Here is a 20,094-nt window from a genome sequence, read left to right as displayed (position 1 = left end):
TCCTTCTATCTCTCTGTCCATTCCCTCAGCTTCTCTTTCAGTGGGCCTACCTCCTCCCCTCTCCCACTCACAGTGGGGATTCCCCAGGCCTCTGTCCGTGGCCCAGAGACAGGATGTAAAGTGAGGACAGCACAGGGCCAGCTCATTTGCTTACTCCGCTTCTCAACCTGTCTGTGACATCTCCTCTTGGACGTCCATCTTCAGTTAAATATGTGGTCAAAACTGAACTTCTCTCTCCTCACAAACCTCCTCCACTTTCCCATCCTTAACTCTGTCAACCACACCACGCTGTCACTGTCACTCAGGCCTGCAATTTGAGGGTTTCTTTGTACCCTCCCACTCTGTTGCCACAAATACTCAGGCCATAGCCAAATCCTGCTACTGCTTCCTTCTTAACAGCTCCAAGATCCATCCTTTGTTTTCCCATTTCCCACAGTAAAAACCTCCATTCAGGCCCTCATTACATCCCATCTCGACTACTGCCGCACACTCGTCTCTGATGTTCCAAACACGCACATTGCTCCCTTCAGTCCGTACATAATACGGCTGCTAAAATCATCTCCTTTACTCATCAGTCTGTTTAGTCTCTTCCCTCTTCAGATTCCTCTACCAGCTGCCCATAAGCTATTATAGCAAATTCAATCTGCAGGTCACCACCTTTAAGGCTCTAGAGGACTCTGCCCTGCCCCAATTATCCTCCCTTCTCAAACTCTGTGTTTCCCCCTCAGTCTATCGCAAAAATGCCTCCAGGGCCCGCATACATGGGCCCAGCTCCCTGACCTTAGCCACAAGGCCCCAACTCTGTCCACGTTTAAGGCTCTTAAAGACCCACTTCTGCCATGCTGCCTACACTGAATCTAATGATTTATTTAAACAGTTTAAGGAATACCTATGCCAAATGCCCTAAAAATTCCTTAACATTACAACAACGAGGACCACACAGAAGCATACTATATAGCACCACAGTATTATTTACTGTTATTTAGATTTTAAGCTCTTTGGGGGATAGAGCATCTGTTTGTTAAGTAGGTGCACAGGGCCTAGCACAATGGTGCCCTGATCCATGATGCTACAGCGATATAAATAATATCAATATAATCATCATACTGGTAATGTATTAACCACACAAGCCAGCAGCAGGAAATAGCAGAACCAGGTACCAAATTAACTCAGTCAATCACTTGAAGTCTTTAGATAGTCTATAGCTCAAAAAGGAATTACAGGATTGATGCAGGAATTCCTGGGTGAAGCTCTCTGGCCTGGGTTATACAGGAGGCCAGACTAGATGGTTACAGCAGTCACTTTCTGGCCTTAAAATCTAGGACATCAAAGCAACATTACAGAATCCCAGAAATGTAGAGACTTTGAGAGGTCATCTAGTCCAGCCCCCTGCACTGAGACAGGACCAAGTAAACCTAGACCATCCCTGACAGGTGTTTCTCCAACGTGTTCTTAACAGCCATCAGGGATAGGCTTCCAATAGGGATGGAATCCCCATTCTAGAGATTTACTATCCTTATAGTTAGGAAAAAACTTTTTAATACCTAACCTAAATCTCCCTGGTCGCAGATTAAGCCCATTACTTCTTGTCCTACCTTTGGAGGACAGTCAGTCACAGTCCCCTTTATAACAGCCCTTAACATATCTGAGGAGTGTTATCAGGTCCCCCCTCAGTCTCCTTTTCTCATGACTAAACATGCCCCGTTGTTTTTTTAACCTTTTCCTCATAGAAAAGGTTAAAAAACCTAAACCTTTTATCATTTTTGTTGATCTCCTTTGGACTTTCTCCAGTTTGTCCACATGCGATGAAGTGAGCTGTAGCTCACGAAAGCTTATGTTCAGATAAATTTGTTAGTCTCTAAGGGGCCGCAAGTACTCCTTATCTTTCCTAAAGTGTGGCATCCAGAACTGGACACAATATTGCAGCTGAGGCCTCATCTGTGCCGAGCAGAGCAGAACAGTTACCTCCAGTGTCTTACATGTGACACTTCTGTTAATATACCCATATTAAAGCCCCTTTCACACACTGACACCTCTCACCCCAAGAAACACTGGCCACTGAGGGCCTGAACTCAGCTCTTAATGGGTAAAACGACTGCTATTTATCAGCTAAAACATATTCATGGTGCTCTACTGAGGCTTGGGGGATTAGGAATAGGGTATGTCTACACTAGAAACTTAAGTCGACCTATATTAGGTTGACTTACAGTCAGCACAGTAATTACTACGGTGGTGCATGTCCACACTTCCCTCCTTGGGTTGGTGGTGCACAGCCTCACCATGAGCTCTTCCACTGACCTAAGAGGGGCACTGTGGAGAGATGAAAGCCTGGTGTCTCGGCTCTGCTTGCAAGTCCCTGGCCGGAGCCCAGCTGCCCTACAGGCTCCTGGACTCCAAGTGGGCTGACTGGGGCTTCTCGCCTCCCCGTTCCCTACTGAGAGTGGGGTGGGCTGGAGAGAGAGAGGGGGAAGTTGCCCAGAGCTTCTTGCCTCTGGGGAGTGGGATCCAGTGGTCCCAGCTTCTTGGCCCCCTGCATCCGCTAGGAGTCAGGAAGCCCTGTCAATTTCACAGCTACAGCATGGAGCCATGAAATTTGACAAGACAGCCAACATTTCCAGCCGGCCCCGCCCGGCTCCCAGCTGGAAGCAGAATCCATTCTTGTCCTGACTCTCCTGCTGTGAACCCGACAAGACAGTCAACAGCTGATGTAAGTAATGCAGTGTCTGCACAGTCACTGCATTGCCCTAAATACACCGACTTAAGCTCTAAGCCTCTTGGTGAAGTCGAGTTCTGATGCTGGTGTAGTAGGGCACTTACACTGACAGGAGCAAGGCTGTAGTGTAGACACTGACATAATTAGGTCGACATAAGCTGCTTTATGTCCATTTAAAACGTGTAGTGTAGACAAGGCATGAATCTCTCTCGTCCATGTCTCCAGTTCCCATCTGTCCTAGACTGGTAGTGACTAGCAGTCATTCCCACCTGATAGCTGTTCCAACACAGACATGAAACGAGTTGATGATCTCAGCTCAGTTCCAACTGGGGCAGGCTTTCACATCACAAAGCCATCCCAATGGGAAAGGGGCAGCTATTTTGTTGGAAGCCTCAGCAGAGATGATTTGGGCTGACAGGGACATGGAGTTGGAACTCCCCGAGAGATGCGATTACTGGGAACGGGTGCGTCGTATAGAACAGCCAGCTTTTCTCTTCCACTACCATCACCATTCACGCTGTACTAGACCGCGGGAAAGGAAAGATGGAAAAGTGCCTCAGAGGCTGAGGTAGACACGCATGTCACACACTTACATGTGGGAGAGACAGCAGGCAGCGGCTATTACATTCGTACGCCTCCTTGTGCCTCCCCAGCTCATTTAAGGAGCGGGCTTTGCGGAAGAGGGCACGGATGTTCTCCTTCTCAAGCACCAAAGCCTTCTCGCTGTCTTCCAATGCCTTCTCGTACAAGCCCTGCATGAGAGGAAAGAGACCACCTGAGCAGGCAATGGTGTCTGCCACACACTGGAATCCACCTCCTCTCCCTGCGTGAAAGTTCTGCCCAACCATTTACTGCAGTTCACTGGGAACATACGTCATCAAAACCCATGAATATAAAAGCAATTGGAGATTAGATTTAATGCAGATTTGGGGGGGGGGGAATTATAAGGTTATAAAGGTTACAGAGTCAAGCACTCAAAAGTTAGGAAATGCCAGAATTAAGGGCGTCTGTGTGCATCTTAATTCAGCCCCTTCTGTGTACGCTGTAGTCTTGAATTACATGATCCCATACTACTTTTTCCACAGGTCTTCCTGCACCATTCAGTGCACAGGGTGGGCCAGCTCTAGGGATGAATAAGGGTTGTGTAGTGAAGGGGCCTGCCCCATGTGTTGGGGGGAGTTTGAAGGCATGTAGTAAAAGAGGCAGACAATCGAAGGAAGGGCAAGGATGGTCTCACGGTTAAGGCAGGTGCATGTTGCCATGGAGAATGGGAGTCTACCCCTCCCTCTGCCACAGAGTTCCTGTGTGACGCTGAGCAAGTCACTTAAACCAGACTTTTTACAGGTGGTCACTACTTATGTATTCCTCATTTTCTGGGTGCCTGAGACCCTGGGGTCCATTTTGGAGAAGTGCTGAGTTGCAACTGAACCCAATGGGAGCCACGATTTGAACATTAAAAGTGCTATGTAATGCGGAGTACTCTGAAAAAATCAGATCCTAGGCATCTCAAATTAGGCACCCAAAATTAAAGTCAAAAGTTCCACTAATCACCGTGTCTCAGTTCCCCATCTGTAAAAGTGAGATAACACCCCCCCTCCCATCTTACAGGGGTGTGTTGTGAGAATAAATTTGTTAATGGTTGTGAAGCACTCAGATAATGTACTTATGAGCACCACAGAATAGCATATGAGGAAATTAACAACTCTGTCTTCAGAGCCTAGTTTGACTAGTGTGCATTAAATAAGGTCTGGGGACATTCTCTAATCAATGAGAAGAAAACTAAATATTGAATAGCCGCTCATTCGGTAAGTGCTGCCTGTTCTGTGCTGAGCACCATCCACACTGAATGAGGCAGGGGTTCTGTGGAAAAAATAGTATGTAAACATGTAACTAGAGATTGCATCATAATACGAGGCACAAGGGGCCCAAATTAAGATCACACAAGCAACTTTTAAATGCTTGACTTTACCACCTCAATGTTTTGTTTTGTTTTTTAACATGCGTGTGCGTGTGTGTGATTTCCTAGGTTTAAAATAAGCATATCAAATACCATCATATTGATAAATTTCTAACAGCGAGGGTAATTAACCTCTGGAACAATTTACCAAGGATCATGGATTCTCCATCACTGACCATTTTTAAAACATGCTTTGATTTTTTTTTTTTCAAAGATATGCTCTAGTTCCAATAGAGTTACTTTGGGAGATTTTTATGGTCTATGTTATTCAGGAGGTCAGACTGGATGATCACAGTGGATCCTTCTGATCTTGGCATCTAAGGGTCATCAGCAGAGTTGGAACCTTTAGATTTACCACACAGACCTCTGCCACTTGAGTTAGTGGAGTAACTGGTAGCAGAAGTAGGCTGTCATCCTCTTTGTGTACCAGCACTACAGGGAGATGAGAGACACTGTCAGTGGATTTCACATATATCTGCTGACAGCAGAGGAATGCCGAGACTCAGGAATCCTAGGTTCCATTTCAGGCTCTGGAGGAGAGTATGATCTAGGCAAGCACAGACTTTTCCACCCACTTCCTCCAAGCTTAACCCCTTCTGCGCCTGGCCCCTCCAGCCCACACCTGGCCCAGTCCTGTCTCTTTCTCACCCCTGGTTCTTCATCCCAGTCCCATTCTCCGCCCACCTAGCCAGTCCCAGTCTCCACTCCTCATGCTTTTCATCCCGATCTCCTTGCCCAGCCAGTCCTAGTGTCTCCCTCCAGACTCCTTATCTCCCCACACCCCTACTCAACCAATCCCAGATCCACCCCCCAGATCACTGTCCCTAGTTTCTTTGCTGAAACAGTGTTACTTCCCCCTCCAAGCTCCTCATCTGCATGCTGGCCTCCAGTCATGCCCACTCATGTTCCAGTCTCCCTCCCCAAGTTCCTAGTCTAACCACAGCATCAACCCCACAAGCTTCTCATTCCAGTCTCTTTACCCAGCCAATCTCAGTTCTCCCATTGCACTTCAGCTCCTTGTCAGATCTGTCTCCTCTCCCCTACAGCTACTTCCCCCAACCCACTAGTTCACAGTTCAGGTCTACTTGCACAGCCAGTACCAGTCTCCCTCTACCGCAATTTTCAGTCCCAGTTTCCACCCCACCTCACCTGCCTGCAGTCCCAGTCTCCCTCCCATCAGAGTCCTTGTCCCAATCTACTCTCCCTTCCCCACCCCAGGTCTGGCTATTGTCCCCTTTGTATTTGAATCAGTCAGCTTCTTCCACACTGCATGGGACCAGCAGAGGGTGTTCACTGTTAGCATAGGAGAGACAGGCCCCTTGCTCCAGTGCCTGGCTCCAGACTAGTCCATAGCATCAAGGAGCAGTAGCTACAGGTAAAATCCTTCTCAGCCCCAAGATGGAGCATGCTCAGGGCCCTTAGAATCTTGGGGAAATTTGCTAGAAAGTTTGATAATGTCTCAGTTGGGTATGTGCAAACTTAGAATTTTTCAGAGGGTTGAAACTGGGCTGGATTTTCCTAGGGATGGCAAAAGACAACTCCCTGTCACAAAGGCCATCTCACTGCCAAATTAAAGTTCCCACTCCAAAGCGCGAGATAGCAAGAGCATCTTCAAGAAAAACCTGTCAGAAATTTTGAACATGGGCAAAACATAATTTTTCCCCTCGCCTTGTTCTCGGAAACAGCTGAACCATTTCAGCTGAAGTTTTCCCAAAACATTCAGCCGAAGGCAGACACCCAGTGTGGAAAATTTCAGCCTAAACAGTTAGTTTGGCAAAGTTATAAGCAACTTGAAACAGGATCTTATACTGGGATGGAAGCAACCTTAATAATAGGCACTGCCTACCAGTTCTACCTATAACAACTTTGAAATGGGCTTCTGAAGGGAAGAAATCCTACTGGTTGACTGAAGCCTCTACTGCAAGAGTACTGGTATGACCATATTGGGATCCTGGAAGGGTAACGTTTAAAACCAGTTAGATAGGAATATAGAATATACTACCACACCAGATCACAGCACTGGTCCATCTAGTACAATATCCTGCCATACCAGTTCAAACAAATAATCCACCCAATCCAGCACCCTCTCTCTTACCATACCAGTTTTGGCCACTGGTCTACTTAGTTCAGGATCTTATCTCCACCAACGGTTGATACTTCAGAAGACGGTGGCCCTGAAGCCAGAGGATAAGAAGAGAAAATTTCCCCACAACTGTCTCCATTTTTCATCTTATCTTCAGAGACACTGCAGCTAATAACCCTTCTCTTAACATGTAATGTTTTATTAAATCTATCTTTAGGAGGAGTTATAATGGATACCAGCAATTTAACTAGGAGGGTACTGGGGGTTCATGGCATACTTAGCTGAGAGAATTATGAAGTTAGAGCTATTAGAAATTTTTTTCATCTGATGATTTGCGGTGTGTGTGGGGGGGGGGAGGAGGTTGACAGAAAATTAGGTTTTCACTAAACAAAACTTTTGCAAAGTGTCCTATTTCCACATAAAACTTTTTTCCCCCATTGAAAAATTGAACATTTGAAAACCAAAAAATTGATTTTTTTTCCCTCATACAAAAATGAAATATTTTAGTTCTGAAATCCCTCATGGAAGCTGTGGTTTGGGTACCTCATGCTCCTATACCCCTCTATAGGCTGAGTTCCCAGCCAGACTTCACCTTTCGTGACTCATTGTGGTCATGACACTGCCATGATGCACCACCTCAGCTCCCCTCTTGGTAAGTGGAGGTGTATCATGGGAGATGTAGTCTGACCAGGGAACCTGGTGTATAGAGAATGAGGCCCTTGAACTACAGCTCCCATGAGGTACTACAGCAGTATTCAGAATCAACATATTTCAGTTTTTGGTTGAAATATTTCAAAATTTTCTACGGAAACCCCACACCCACCATGTTCACACCAGATCTAGATTAAATGTATTTTCTCAAGCACAGGAGAAAGAATAATTTACAGAGCAATGCTCCCAAGATTGCATTATCATCATGGAATACTTGAAGGAACTGGCCCTTTATAGCTCAGAATTCCACAGCACCTCAACCTCTCCCCCAGCACTGTGATCTATATTAGTGCACTCTCAAGGCCTGTAAGGGCACCCCCTCACATTTTCTGTCTGGATCTTGTGACACCAATGTCATAATGAGAAGAGTTCAGAGTTTTCTGTATTCCTCCTCCAATGCTGGAGAAGTGGACGAGATCAGTTCAAACCCCCATCCTCTGCATGGCCATCTGTTGGGTCTCCCCACTTCCCAATGTTTTTTGTCCAGCTCTTGGGAATGGCTCAGGTAGGTGCTCACCATGGCAAAGTAGCAAGCAGCCCGGTTGACGTGCAGCTTACATAGGAGCTCCACTGGGATGGTCACCTCATCCGAGGCCGCATAATCCGCCACGTTCAGCCCTTCTACGTACTGCACCAGTGCCAGCTTGAAGTCCTTCTCCCGGAACAAGTCATTCCCCTCTGCAAAAAGGTTCCGCACCAGCTTCTGTAAAAAGGCCTGGGTGGAAAGAGAATATAAACAGAGTGGAGTGGAGATTCATAGATTCCATGGCCAGAACAGGTCATTGTGATCATCTAGTCTGACCTCCTGTATAACATGCCCAGAAACTGAGAGGGGTTTCCCAACCCCCAATTCATCTTCACGTGTGCCCTCAAATCAAGTCCTCCTGTCAAGAAATTAATTCCCCATCCTCAAACTCCATCCGTCCCCTAGTGGGGAGGCTAATTCAACCAAAACTCCTTCCCTCCTAGGGCTAAGTGCCATCACCCAAAGTCCCCCTCTCTTGGAGGTTAACTCCTCCCAGTATTCTTCCCCTTCAAGATCTTCCACTATAGACAAATGGCACTAGACCACTCCCACACATAACTAGCCCCTCTTGGCTCTCAAAAGCAAGGACATTAATTTATAACATCTGTGCAAGAGGGCAACATGTATTGACCAAAAGCCACCGTTATGTGGTTTCAAACGCCTTCAGAAAAACAAATCTTAAATTACCTCATAATCTTCTTGGTTTAGGGGTAATGTGGACCTGAGGAGAGAAGAGGAAGGTTTCATGAAACATGGGTCTGTGCAAACACTTGCATCTCTCTCAGCTAAACAAGCAGTCTTTCTTGCTCTGTGTTATGGATCTCATTACGCATTTTACTCCACATTTACTATTGATTATTTGTATCGCTGTTGTGCCAAGAGGGCCAGTTAGAGATCAGTACTCCACTGAGCTAGGCACCAGATAGCCACAACAGGAGATGGTCACTGCCTCAAAGAGTTTACAATCTGACTAATTTAGGAGACTGCATTTTCATGGCTATTCCCTATGCAAACCAGCTGCTCTAGGGGCTGCATTCAGGCAGCCAGGTTTCAATCTGGGATCAGAACAGATACTGTCATGCTAAAATGTTTTTATAAAAGAACATAAATTTTTTAAGAGAATATGGTACCAGTGAAAGATGTTGGACTGGTAGGTCCCAGAACACTGAATCCCTCTGTTTAGCCATGGAACAAGTAAGGCCCAGAGTGCAGCAAGTTGCTTCCATGCTTCCCCTGACAAAGGGTCTAAACCAGAGGTTCTCAGGACAAAATTTTTGGTGGCCTCAGAGTGCGGCCACCAACTCTTGGCAGTGGCCGCTCTCACACTTTCCCCTAAAATATTTAATTAGCTTTAGGACAACCAAATAAATATGCACATATACACGTCCAAATCATTGTAATTTATTTATTGCTAGCTAGTAAGTCTGTTGTGAAAAGTGATATTAACATACATACAAGTATCACTTTTCACAGAGATTTATTCAGCTCTGGCAAGCCAGTGACAGATTAAGCCCTGGATGAGGGGCCAAGGGAGGCAGCGAGGGGCCAGAGCCTGAAGCCCAGCTGCTGGAGTTTGGGGCCTGCTGCTGCACAGTCGGAGCCCAGAACTGGACCCTGAAGCCCCTCACCCACCCACCCCACCGCCCCAGGGCTGAACCCCAAAGCCTGAGATCCACCATCCATGGGAAGGTGGAGAACTGCTCCTCCAGCGTTGTGCCCTAGGGCCCAACCCCCTTGTCTCCAGAGGGGGACAGGGCCCCAGCAACCAACACCAGGGCAGGGCATCCAGGAGCAACAGGGTGGGGGAGTGGCTGCTACTTTGCCCCACCCCCAGCCCAGGAGGCTGTGGCCACAAGAAAAGTGCATGGTGGCCACATTTGAGCAACGTTGGTCTAAACCCTCCCCCGGAGGGAGCACCTCACAGGAGCTCTGGCTCCATAGGCCATCAATCCTTGCCTTTTCTGCAGAGACCATCAGCCAGGGAGCCAGTAGTGCTGGGTGGCTTCTGTGGTGAGAACACATGTACCACAACAGGACTGAGACCACGCCATTTCATACGGACCACCAAACAGCAGTCTGACGGTAAGGACTTTTGGTCACTTTCAAGATGGGGCCAGACTAGAACAAGTGACCCAGGGGTGAAAGACTCCATATCCCAAACCCAATCTTGAGATCATCCAGTCACCTTCAATAAAGTGTCTTTTAACCATCACAAGATAAGCCATGTTCCTTCCCCTTGATCAATGCACCAAGCCCAGATCCACAGTGTTTCTTTTCTTCAGGGAAGAGAATGCCAAGCCCCCCAAAAAGCCTTTCACTTTCCCCCTACCTTTCTAACCCCTGTCTACTCTCGGAACACTACATCATAATCATCTCACTAGCCAGATACACCAGACTCTCTTTCTAGAGCTCATCAGTTATTGCACCTTAAAATCAGGCAGAAGAATTTTCATGGACTTCATAAGTAAAGTGTGTGGGGGTGGTGGATGTGGCCCCATCATCATCAGGCCACTAAAATTTGAAAGCCCCTCCTCCACAGTGACCCCTCAAATCAAGCCATTAAATGAAACTTACACTGCTCCAAGGTTCAGGACATGCTATACAGGAATACTACTACTTCATATTTCTAAAGTGCCTTGAGATCCACATCTGGAAAGTGCTGTAGAAATGTGAACAAATTAAGCCTCACAACTTCCCCTGTGAAGTAGGTAATCACTATTAGCCCTACATACTCAGTCTGGCAGAACTAGGGACAAAATAGCACTGCAAGGCCAAGGCACCGGCAACAGTTTTGAAGTCCTATATGTCACAAATTGATCCATCAGAAGTACAAATACATATTATATACTATTGGAGAACTAGCCTTCTCAGCTTTCCATTACAAAACGGATCTTTAAAAAAAGAAAAAAACAGAACACCAACACATAATTCTCATTACCACCTTGCTTCTCTCTCACACACACACACTGGAATTTTGACCCGAGTTTTCAGCATTTGCTAAAGTAACTGTTGGAGAAAGAATACAAAGCTGTATTCCATGTAAAAGCAACTTAGGCTCCTAGCTTCCAAACACTGTACAAACATTCATCTCAAACTCAGATAGTCACATAAGGATGGTCAGGACTGGCAGTTAAGGAATCAGGATTCTTCTTGGGACATATGGCACCTCTTGTGCCTTGGTTTCCTCGTATCTCAAATGGAGATACTACTCTTATCTACCTCACTGAGGCAGTGAAAGGCTTAAATTATCAGTGCTTGACCAATGCTTTGAAATCCTCAGATGGAAGGCTTTGAAGAAGTGCAGAGTGTTAATATTATTATTACTGCTGCTGCACTGGGTATTAAGATCACATTGGAACGGAAGTAGTGGGCAAAACCAAGACGGGAATTGGAATGACTTGATTTTAAATATGGACATCTTGCAGGACAAGCAACACTTGAAAGAATCAGGACAAATGCTCTCTGGACCTTTCCAAGCATCAGCCCTGGACCAGTGAACAGAATGAAAAGAAAATGTTATTTCTCCTTATACCATACGTTGCAAGGACTATGTCCAAAGTCAAAAGAAAAGAGCAGTGAACCCGCTCACTTACTGAATGAATTGAAGTCCCTTCTCTATTTCCTCTTTCCTTTTCTGTCTCTCCATTATAGCGTCTGCAGAGAGAAAAAGACAAAGCCAGTTATTACAGATCTTACTGTCAAAGTAGCAGTGCACTATTTAAGTGATATAGCACTAGCAAAATGTTCCAGACTGACTGCCTTAGACACCAAAATGTTTTATTTACCCACAGCGTGGGAGGCAGCACCAATGCAAACTCGCTACCCATGCATCTCCCCCATGATTTGCAGGAGACCACCCAATGGTGTGAAAAGGAATTCATTCATACCGGCCCATTCAGTCCAAGCTCTCTGCTTAGACTGCCAACAACAGTAGCATATTGTCTGTGTATGCAATACATGCATGGCATTCCCCAGGACCAACCACGCCTGCAGGATGATTCCATCAGGCCCCCAAATGCACATGGAGGATGCCATTTTGAAGAACAAAATGGCATCTTCTGCACAGCATGACCTTGCATGCACTGTACATGCGAGGTCACGCCACATCAAGGATACAATTTCGCATGCAAGTGTAGAAGTGCATGCCTGACTAAAAATGTACCGGTATGCCATTGGCCAGCAAGGAAGTCAATTAGTGAAAATTGTGATGGTGGTTGTTCACTAGAAAATTAACTGAGACCTTCCCCCCACTAACTAATTTAATGCAGGCTACCAAGCAGCCATCAGATGATAAGCAACTTTGATCACTACTTACCTGGGTTAGATTTTAACCTGGTGTAAGATGGGGGAGGTTGGATACCATGGGGATATAGATAAACTGCCTACAGAATTTGAGAGATGTAAGCACCATGGTAGCTGAGGAACCAATTTGTGTGGTACAAATAAAAGTACAAGGATGAAACTGGGCAAAGAGAATGTCAGGCTGACTACTGGAAAATGTTTCCTAATGGTGACACCTGTTAGACTATGGAATATTCTCCTAAGGAAAGTGGTGAAAGCCCCATCATTTAACATGGAATGGACAGAGCCCAGGGGAAGCCACTGTAGAGAACAATCCTACATTGGCCAAGGATAGAAAGAGACCAGATCCATTCTCTTGCACCTCTATTTTCCATGACTCTATGGACGAAAACAAGTTAACCATACAAACGGGCCAATATCCCCCCTACCTTAGATTTGTGAGTAGTGAGACCTAGAAGGCCCTGTTCTCAACTGAAATGGGTTAGATTCCAACAGTTACGTTTGCATTGTTCATCTGCTGCAGCTTTGGTGCAAAACCAGGAATAGCCCACTCCCCACATCTGCACTGCTATCTTAACGAGAGCATAGGGGTAGCAGAGAGAGATAGAAGGCACCCTGGAATTCTGTGCCAGGAAAGATCTGTTGAAGCCCACAGATCCACACTGACACAGAGAAGCCATGTTCATGAAAGGTGTTCAACCTGGTGTGCGGGGGGAAGGGAGAAAGGCAGATAAACAGAGTAAGGGCAGAATAAGGGAAGTGAGGTGGAATTCAAGCTGCCACGTTCTTCAAGGCATGATTTATGCTCCCATGCTAGGGTTGCCACCGAAAAGGCCTGGGGGTGGAGGAAAAATCAGCCACCCCTCTAAGTCCACACCAAAACATCAAAGAGATATGGCCTACTTCTTATTTACATTAAGGCCATTTCCACCCATTTTAAGTGTTCTTTACATTAAACCAGAACAGGTTGAAGGAGCCTTGTTGTAAATGAGAATTAAGCCCTTGATGTCTAAGCAAGACATGGCAGCAGAATCCAACCATTATCATTTATTGAAGCCCCCTCACCATGCTCTGCATTATACAAAATGTAGAGAAAGTCATGGCCCCTACTTCAAGAAGTCTTTCCACGGAAGACTGGATAGACACTAGTGCTCAGATATGTAACACACCAGGGATCAGAGGGTAAAGTGGGGCAGACAGTTTAAGTCTCTCTGGGGATTCTCTTTACTAGGACCTGTGGAAGAAGGGCAGCTTTATAAAGGGGATCTGGATGAGGAAAGAGAATATGCCTGATGCAAATGAGGGGACTGTTCCAGGGGAAAGTGGAAGAAAGTATGAAAGCTAGAGTTGGAGATGGCTACAAAGGGAGCAGTGAAACAGGAGGATTGGGCAGAACAAAAGGAGCCAGAGGGAGAGTAAGAAGAAATGCAAGCAGATGCTGAGCTGGGCAGAGCCTTGAAGGTGAGGCTGGGAAGCAGGTACCTGCCCCAGGTGATGGGAAGCCAGAGGTCATGTTCAAAGAGAAGAGTTGCATGGTCCAAGCAACAGGTGGAAGAGACTATTTTAGCATCAGCATTTTGGATGGACTGGAGGAAAGAACCAACGAGGTCAGAGAGGAGGACAGTGTAATAAATGAAGCAAGAGATTATCAACGTACAGACGAGGGTTTTTAGTAGAAGGTATGGAGAAGACTGGATAGATGTCAGAGAGGTTGTAATAGAAAAACCAGTAGGATTTATCAACAACCTGGGCGTAAAAAAGAGAGGAGATAAATGTAACAATGAAATTGTGAGGCTGGGATGATCAACTGTGATAAAGAAGGGAAGGCTTGGAGAGGGGAGGATATGGACTTGAGTTTGGGCCAAAGAGTTTGATTTGATGTCAGGAAGCGGTAGATTTAGGAAATATCCACATAGAGGTGGTAGTTGAAGTGATGAGGAAGAATAAGGTCACCCAAGGATGAAGTAAAGAAGGAGACAAAAAGCCCTAGTCAAAGAACCTTTGGGGACATGAGAAAGAGAGGAAGAGGAAGTGGAGAAGCCACCACCAGAGACACTGAAGCAGCAACGGGAAAGGCTGGAAAGGCAAGAGAACACAGAATCACAAAAATCCAGAGAGAGGAGAGAATGCAGAGGAAGAGGGAGTTACTGGCCATATCAGATAGAACAAAGGATATGAAAATAAAGCAGTTGCCTATAGACTTCGCCCACTGGGGACCACAGTGAGAACAATCAAACATTGGCAGGTCATTCCAAAGCTAGAGGCAACAAGCCAAAAAAATGCTATGGCAGCACTTTGAACTCCTGTTTATCCACACACCAAATACAGCATGAGCAGCAGCTATGAAAGTTTCCTGTACACATCACCTAACCTAACCTCTGCCATTTGCATCAACCTTATTCTCAAGGGACCAGTAGGAGGAGTTGGTGGGGGGAGAGGAGTTCAGCTTCCATTCTATTACTTCCTTAGCCTTCCTGCTCAGACACCCCACGAGATGGCCAAATGGAGTGCGGACATAAATTACAACAAGATCTGGACTAGGACTTCTGACTTATTTCACACATCACTGAAAAAGCTGTCAACGGATAATGACTTTCAGTCACTACTAGGACTATAGGATTGTAATGGCGGTGACAATGTGATGGACACTGTGCCTTTTCAGCCTGGAGAGAGGGCGCATTGACAACACACAGCAGCATCCTCCGTCCCTGCACAGCAACCCTAATCCTGGCCAGGTCCCAGGCACAGGGGCTGCAAAGCCAGCTTGCCTCACACTCACTCTGCAGCAGCAGCTCCTGTCCCACAGGGCTGGGTCTGGTTCCCTGGTTCCTGGTTGCAACCTGGGAAACAGAGTCACAGTGCTGCTCAGGTTTGGCCTGGCCGTCGCTCTGTCATGACTCATACCTCATGACTCCTACCCATGACTTTACATGCCATTTCCCCTTAAACCCGTGATTTTTATTAAATTTACCATGACTGCTCTGTGGTTTTTGATAAAAAAATTTCACGACAAATCTGTACCCCTAGTCATTACTGATCAGAGGCCTGGTTGGAGCCACAGACTTTGCAGGGAAAAGGCTCCATAACTCTTCTCTGATCCCCCAGACTCACCCAGCTCCCCTTGGAGCTCATTTCAGATTTCTCCCCTTTTTCACCACCCCTGCTTCCCCCACACCCGTCTAACCTGCCACACCCCACATGCCTTCCCTCCAGAGCTCCCCACTTTGATGACTCACCAGCCTAATCTACCCCTGCTGTGACCCTCGTACCTGTCCACTGATCCCCACTGGATAACCCCACATAAAGGACCACTATCTCCTCTGCACCATCCTCTGTGCCTGAGAGGTGTTCTCACCTCCCTGCACTGCAGGCATAGCCAGCCCGTTCACTGGCCTTTCTACGCTCTGCATGCCTAATAGCGCCCCTCCTACCTCACATGGTTAACCAACCTCCTCTACTGCTGACCCTGACCACTTTCCTTTGCTGTTGAACCCACCCACACCTTTTCACGCGCCTCCACCCCTGCTTTATGTAACCCCACATACAAGAACTGTCCTCCTGCATCCCACCATCCTGCAATACTACCCACTCCTTTATATATCTCAGACACATCATCTCCTTCCACTATCTTTCGCTGAACAAGGATCACCACCACTTTCCACTGTGTTCCACCCCATGAGGCTGACGTCTCCCCCACTCTCCTTCCATAACTGCTGTGACCTGCCTGCCTGACCACTCCCCTATCCCACATATGACCACGCCCCCAACTCCTTCTGCCACCCCCGACTCTGCAAATCTGACCACTTTCTCATCTCCCTCTGTCATTACTTACTTTGTGAGCCTGACTATTCCCCAGTCCCGCCTACCATGTCCCATCCTATGCCTCGCAAACTTCAAACCTGCAAATGTGGAACACCAGCAATCCAAATGCATGAAAAACAAGCAATATGTGGAGCACTTGGATTTTGTGGCATATCATAACATAACTGACAGATAATTGTTTTTAATTATAAAACCTGTTTTAAAGGATGTGTTCGCACCATCTTATTTTAAAATAAAAATGGAAAACCATGCTATACCACATGCAACAACACAATACTTCCTCTGACTCAATCGGCAGGAAGGTTTAAACCCTGGGCCTTCACATCCCCTGCACAAACCTCTCTACCACTTGAGTCACAGAGGTTAGCTGTTACCATCTGGGTGGATTAACCACTAGAGGGGACTTTACACACATTTTGCCAAGGAGTTACAAACTATTTACTAGACAGCAGAAAAATATTGGCAACCACGTAACCTAAATTCTATCCCTGGCTCTGGGAGGGAAATGTGGTCTAGTAGTTAGACAGGGTAACCGAAGCACACAGATTTGGCACAGTCAGTCTGAAAGACAGTATAACTCGGTGGAAAAGACTTGAGTCTGCCATATTAGAGATCTGGTTTTTATTTCCAATTCTGTCTGTGCAAAGTTTCTGTGAATTTATTTGAAAAATGGGGATTGAGAAGGCTAATACTTGACTGCTTTCCAGGGTTTGCTTACAATGCTTTGGTCAGTAATATGGGCTATAAACACGCTGAAATATAAATGGCAATCAGTAGAGGTGAGATCAGAACTCAGGTCTTCTCACTCCCACCTTTATTTTTTTATTTTTTATTTTTGGCATCAGGTACTTTATGAAAAGATAAGAAATCAATCTATAAATTAAAATTAAACAAACATGAAATAGGATCTATTTAAATAGCTTCTGAAATACTTACTGTCCTTGTTTTAACACCTTTAAATATTGATTATTTAAAGATAAACAAGTCACTAATCCAAAAATACAAACTTCCTGATTTGTCTCATGCCCAGAGGTTTTCCTTCTCCACACAGGTTTGTAACCATGCTGCCTGGTTAATCTTCAGTGCTTTGGAATAAGTGTGAATATCTGTAGTCCATGCATTGCTTTAATTTCTTCACTTAGTGCCTGATTAACCATCTGATGGTGCTGGACAGTTCTCTTTTCTTTAAATTCTTCAGATTCTATATGAATTTCATAAATCGCTCCACAGCCTCCCGATATATCCACTACTTTGATGGCCAAAGCCAAAGGGAATTTTTCTCGGAGGACCTGCATCACCCTGGCTTCCCCACCAGTCTGCGAAGCAAACGTTCTCCACATGTGGCATGGGAGAAGGATCCTGGGGCCGCGGCCCAGGATGCCGGTGGCCATGTCCCAGCGAGCGGGCCACAGGGTATTTAGATAAGGAGTTGCTAACCTGCAGAACTGTACCTGATTTGGTGCAGCAAAACAGACAACCTAATTCAACTCAAATGCAGAACATTCTGCATAAGCCAGTACATCAAAGAGCTCTGCCCAATCCTGCACATTTGATTGTCCTCCGCTCCATGTGCTTGAACTCTTCCCCAGTCCTTCTGCACCATGGCCCTTGCCTGTCAACTCCCCATGTCCACCCTGTAAACCTGACCACCTCATCCCATACCCCACTCTCCATGTCTGACCAACCCCCATCCCTTCTAACATGCCCCATCCCATATACCTAGCCACCCTCTCTCACCCTACCACTCCTCTTCTCTCCCTTGCGCCGTGCCCATTAGAAATGCTGCAAGCCACCAAGGTCATTAGCGGTGTCTGGCAAGACAGCGTCATTGTTACAACCTCTCTGAAATAAATATGGGGCACTTCTATAGCCACCCCTGTGCCCAGAGTACCCGAGTGCCGCCCCCCCCATTTAAAAGCACACACAATAATGCCATTTAGACACACCACCCAGTGCACCAAGCCTTGGGGATCCCCACCCCACGCTCAGGCCTTGCCCCACTTTATAGCAGGCTCCCACCTGCACTGAGCCATGTTTCCCCCAGTCGGTGGGTCCGTGCATCTCCTGAGGGGGTGGCATTTCAATGCAACAGGCACCCAAAGGGGCAGGGGGATTTTTTTCCCCAGCCACTTCTTTGTATTGCAGGCGCTGCAGCCCTTCTCCCCGCTCCTCGGGGCGGTGTCACTCCCCTGCCCCACTGAGGGCCCTAGCAGCAAAATAGCCTGGTTTGAGCTCCCAGGAATAAAGTCATCTCCGCCCCTCCCCCACCAGCCATAGGCCGCCGATCCCCGGGCTCGCTTAGCAGAAGCAACGGGCGGCAGGAGCATCTCGGGCGGGGACATGCGCTAAGGCAGCACCGCCTTCCTTTGGCAACTAGTCTTCCAGACGTTCATCACCCCGAAGTCAGCTCTCCCTATTGCTGGGAGGTGTCTCCCATCACCAATATCGCCCAGCTCCCCCACCCACTTTAAAAACGACTCCCAAATCATTTCAACCAAAACACGAAAACAAAACACCTATTTCCAAGTGTTTTGGGAGACGACTTAAAAAAGGGGGGTTGGGGGGGCTAACAGCACCCTCCACCCAGAAGCCATAAAAAGGATCAAAGAATAAAAATAATCTCTCTTATTTGATGAACTTTCCAACCCCTGAGAAATGCACATCTGAAAAGCTATGTCACAAGCATTTATTTGCTGTTTCATGGGGCTTATACCCACAGAAGGGAAAACTGCAGGCGAAACACAGAGAAGGATAAAGCTTTGAAATCTGAAAACCACACAAACATAAAACCAGTTCATACCCAGTGTTCACATCAACCCTAGGGGCTTTTTTAGCTCGCTAGTAACTTTTAAACTCCAGTTGCATTTTTTTTTAAAGGAGGGGATTAGGGTCTTTCACAATTATTTCCTGCAAGCCCCACATCTTTTTGGTGGGAGGTGGCCTCGAAAATAAATAATTTTCTCTCCTTGTTTTTTGCTACTGCAAAACGTTTCCTCTATTTAATTACTATTAGGGGGGGGATTTTGCTAGTGTACACAATATTTAGCTTTTCTTCCTATTTCTCAGACCTGTCCCCTTTTATGTCTGGAGTTAGGAAAAAAAATCCAAAAAAATAATAAAGGACTCACCTCCGCTTGGGTTTTCCCCCACTCACACTATGTATAACTTTCCTTGATAAATGGTATGATATTACTAGAGATATTATTAGAGTATTATTACTGTTAGTAATAATAATAGTAAATGCTATTTAATTACAGAAGGAAGCATTCTGCTTCCGGATCTGCTGCCCCTGCAGCTCCCTCCATGTGCCTCCTGGTCTCTTTACTTTCATTTCCAGGTCTCTCTCTCCCCCTCCCTCAGCAGTAACAGCAGCTTCCCTGAGCTTCTTCTAGGTCCTAGTGGTAACCGGTTTCGCCTAAATAGACCCTTCCCTCATGGCGTTGGAAATCGGTTATTTGATTTTTACCAAGATAACTGTCTTGCTACCAAATTGTCACAGTGTTTGTTATGGTTGATATTATTTTGATCACTGATTTCAATAACTTTTACTGCTCTTTTTAGTAAATACCTGTACAATAACACAGGCCTGGAATCTTTGCATACACACTTGAGTAACTTTATGCAAATAAGGCATCACATTGAAGTCAGCAGTTAGAGTATGCCACCTAAAAAGACCATCACTATCTGTGTGCAATGCGACTATCACATGCATTAAGTTAAGCAACTGCAGGTGCCTAAATGGCTTGCAGGATGAGGGCCATGAAAATTAGAGATGGCAATTACCTAGTTCATCCCACACTGCTTTGGGATTGTTCTTTACAGTAGTAGTTCTCGGCCTGGGGCCTGGGGGCCTTGAGCTGGTTTCAAGGGAGCCTCCAAACAGGGCCAGCATTAGACTCACTGGGGCCTAGGGTAGAAAGCTGAAGCCCCCTCACCTGGGGCTGAAGCCCAGGTCCCTGAGCCCCACCACTTGGGGCTAA

General features: G+C 46.3%; 1 protein-coding gene across 7 annotated transcripts in view; it reads right to left on the bottom strand.

The window, feature by feature from the left end:
* Positions 1 to 19,460, bottom strand: part of ZC3H7B (zinc finger CCCH-type containing 7B) — a 65,673-nt gene extending 46,213 nt beyond the window's left edge. For 6 of the 7 annotated variants that reach the window (XM_073327179.1, XM_073327181.1, XM_073327180.1 and 3 more), the window contains exons 1-5: positions 19,243 to 19,460; positions 11,584 to 11,644; positions 8,678 to 8,711; positions 7,982 to 8,179; positions 3,307 to 3,465 (exon numbers count right to left, since the gene is read on the bottom strand). In XM_073327179.1, coding sequence (XP_073183280.1) covers positions 3,307 to 3,465; positions 7,982 to 8,179; positions 8,678 to 8,711; positions 11,584 to 11,636 — 444 coding nt within the window. In that variant the 5' untranslated portion in view covers positions 11,637 to 11,644; positions 19,243 to 19,460. Of the gene's footprint in view, positions 1 to 3,306; positions 3,466 to 7,981; positions 8,180 to 8,677; positions 8,712 to 11,583; positions 11,647 to 19,242 lie in introns of those variants that run through there. The other variant, XM_073327185.1, reaches the window with a different exon arrangement.
* Between the last annotated feature and the right edge of the window lie 634 nt (positions 19,461 to 20,094).

The sequence above is a fragment of the Lepidochelys kempii genome, chromosome 1 (genome assembly GCF_965140265.1).
Source record: "Lepidochelys kempii isolate rLepKem1 chromosome 1, rLepKem1.hap2, whole genome shotgun sequence".
NCBI lineage: Eukaryota > Metazoa > Chordata > Testudines > Cheloniidae > Lepidochelys > Lepidochelys kempii.
The sequence above is the reverse complement of the archived record's forward strand: the minus strand, read 5'-3'. Positions and strand labels throughout refer to the sequence as shown.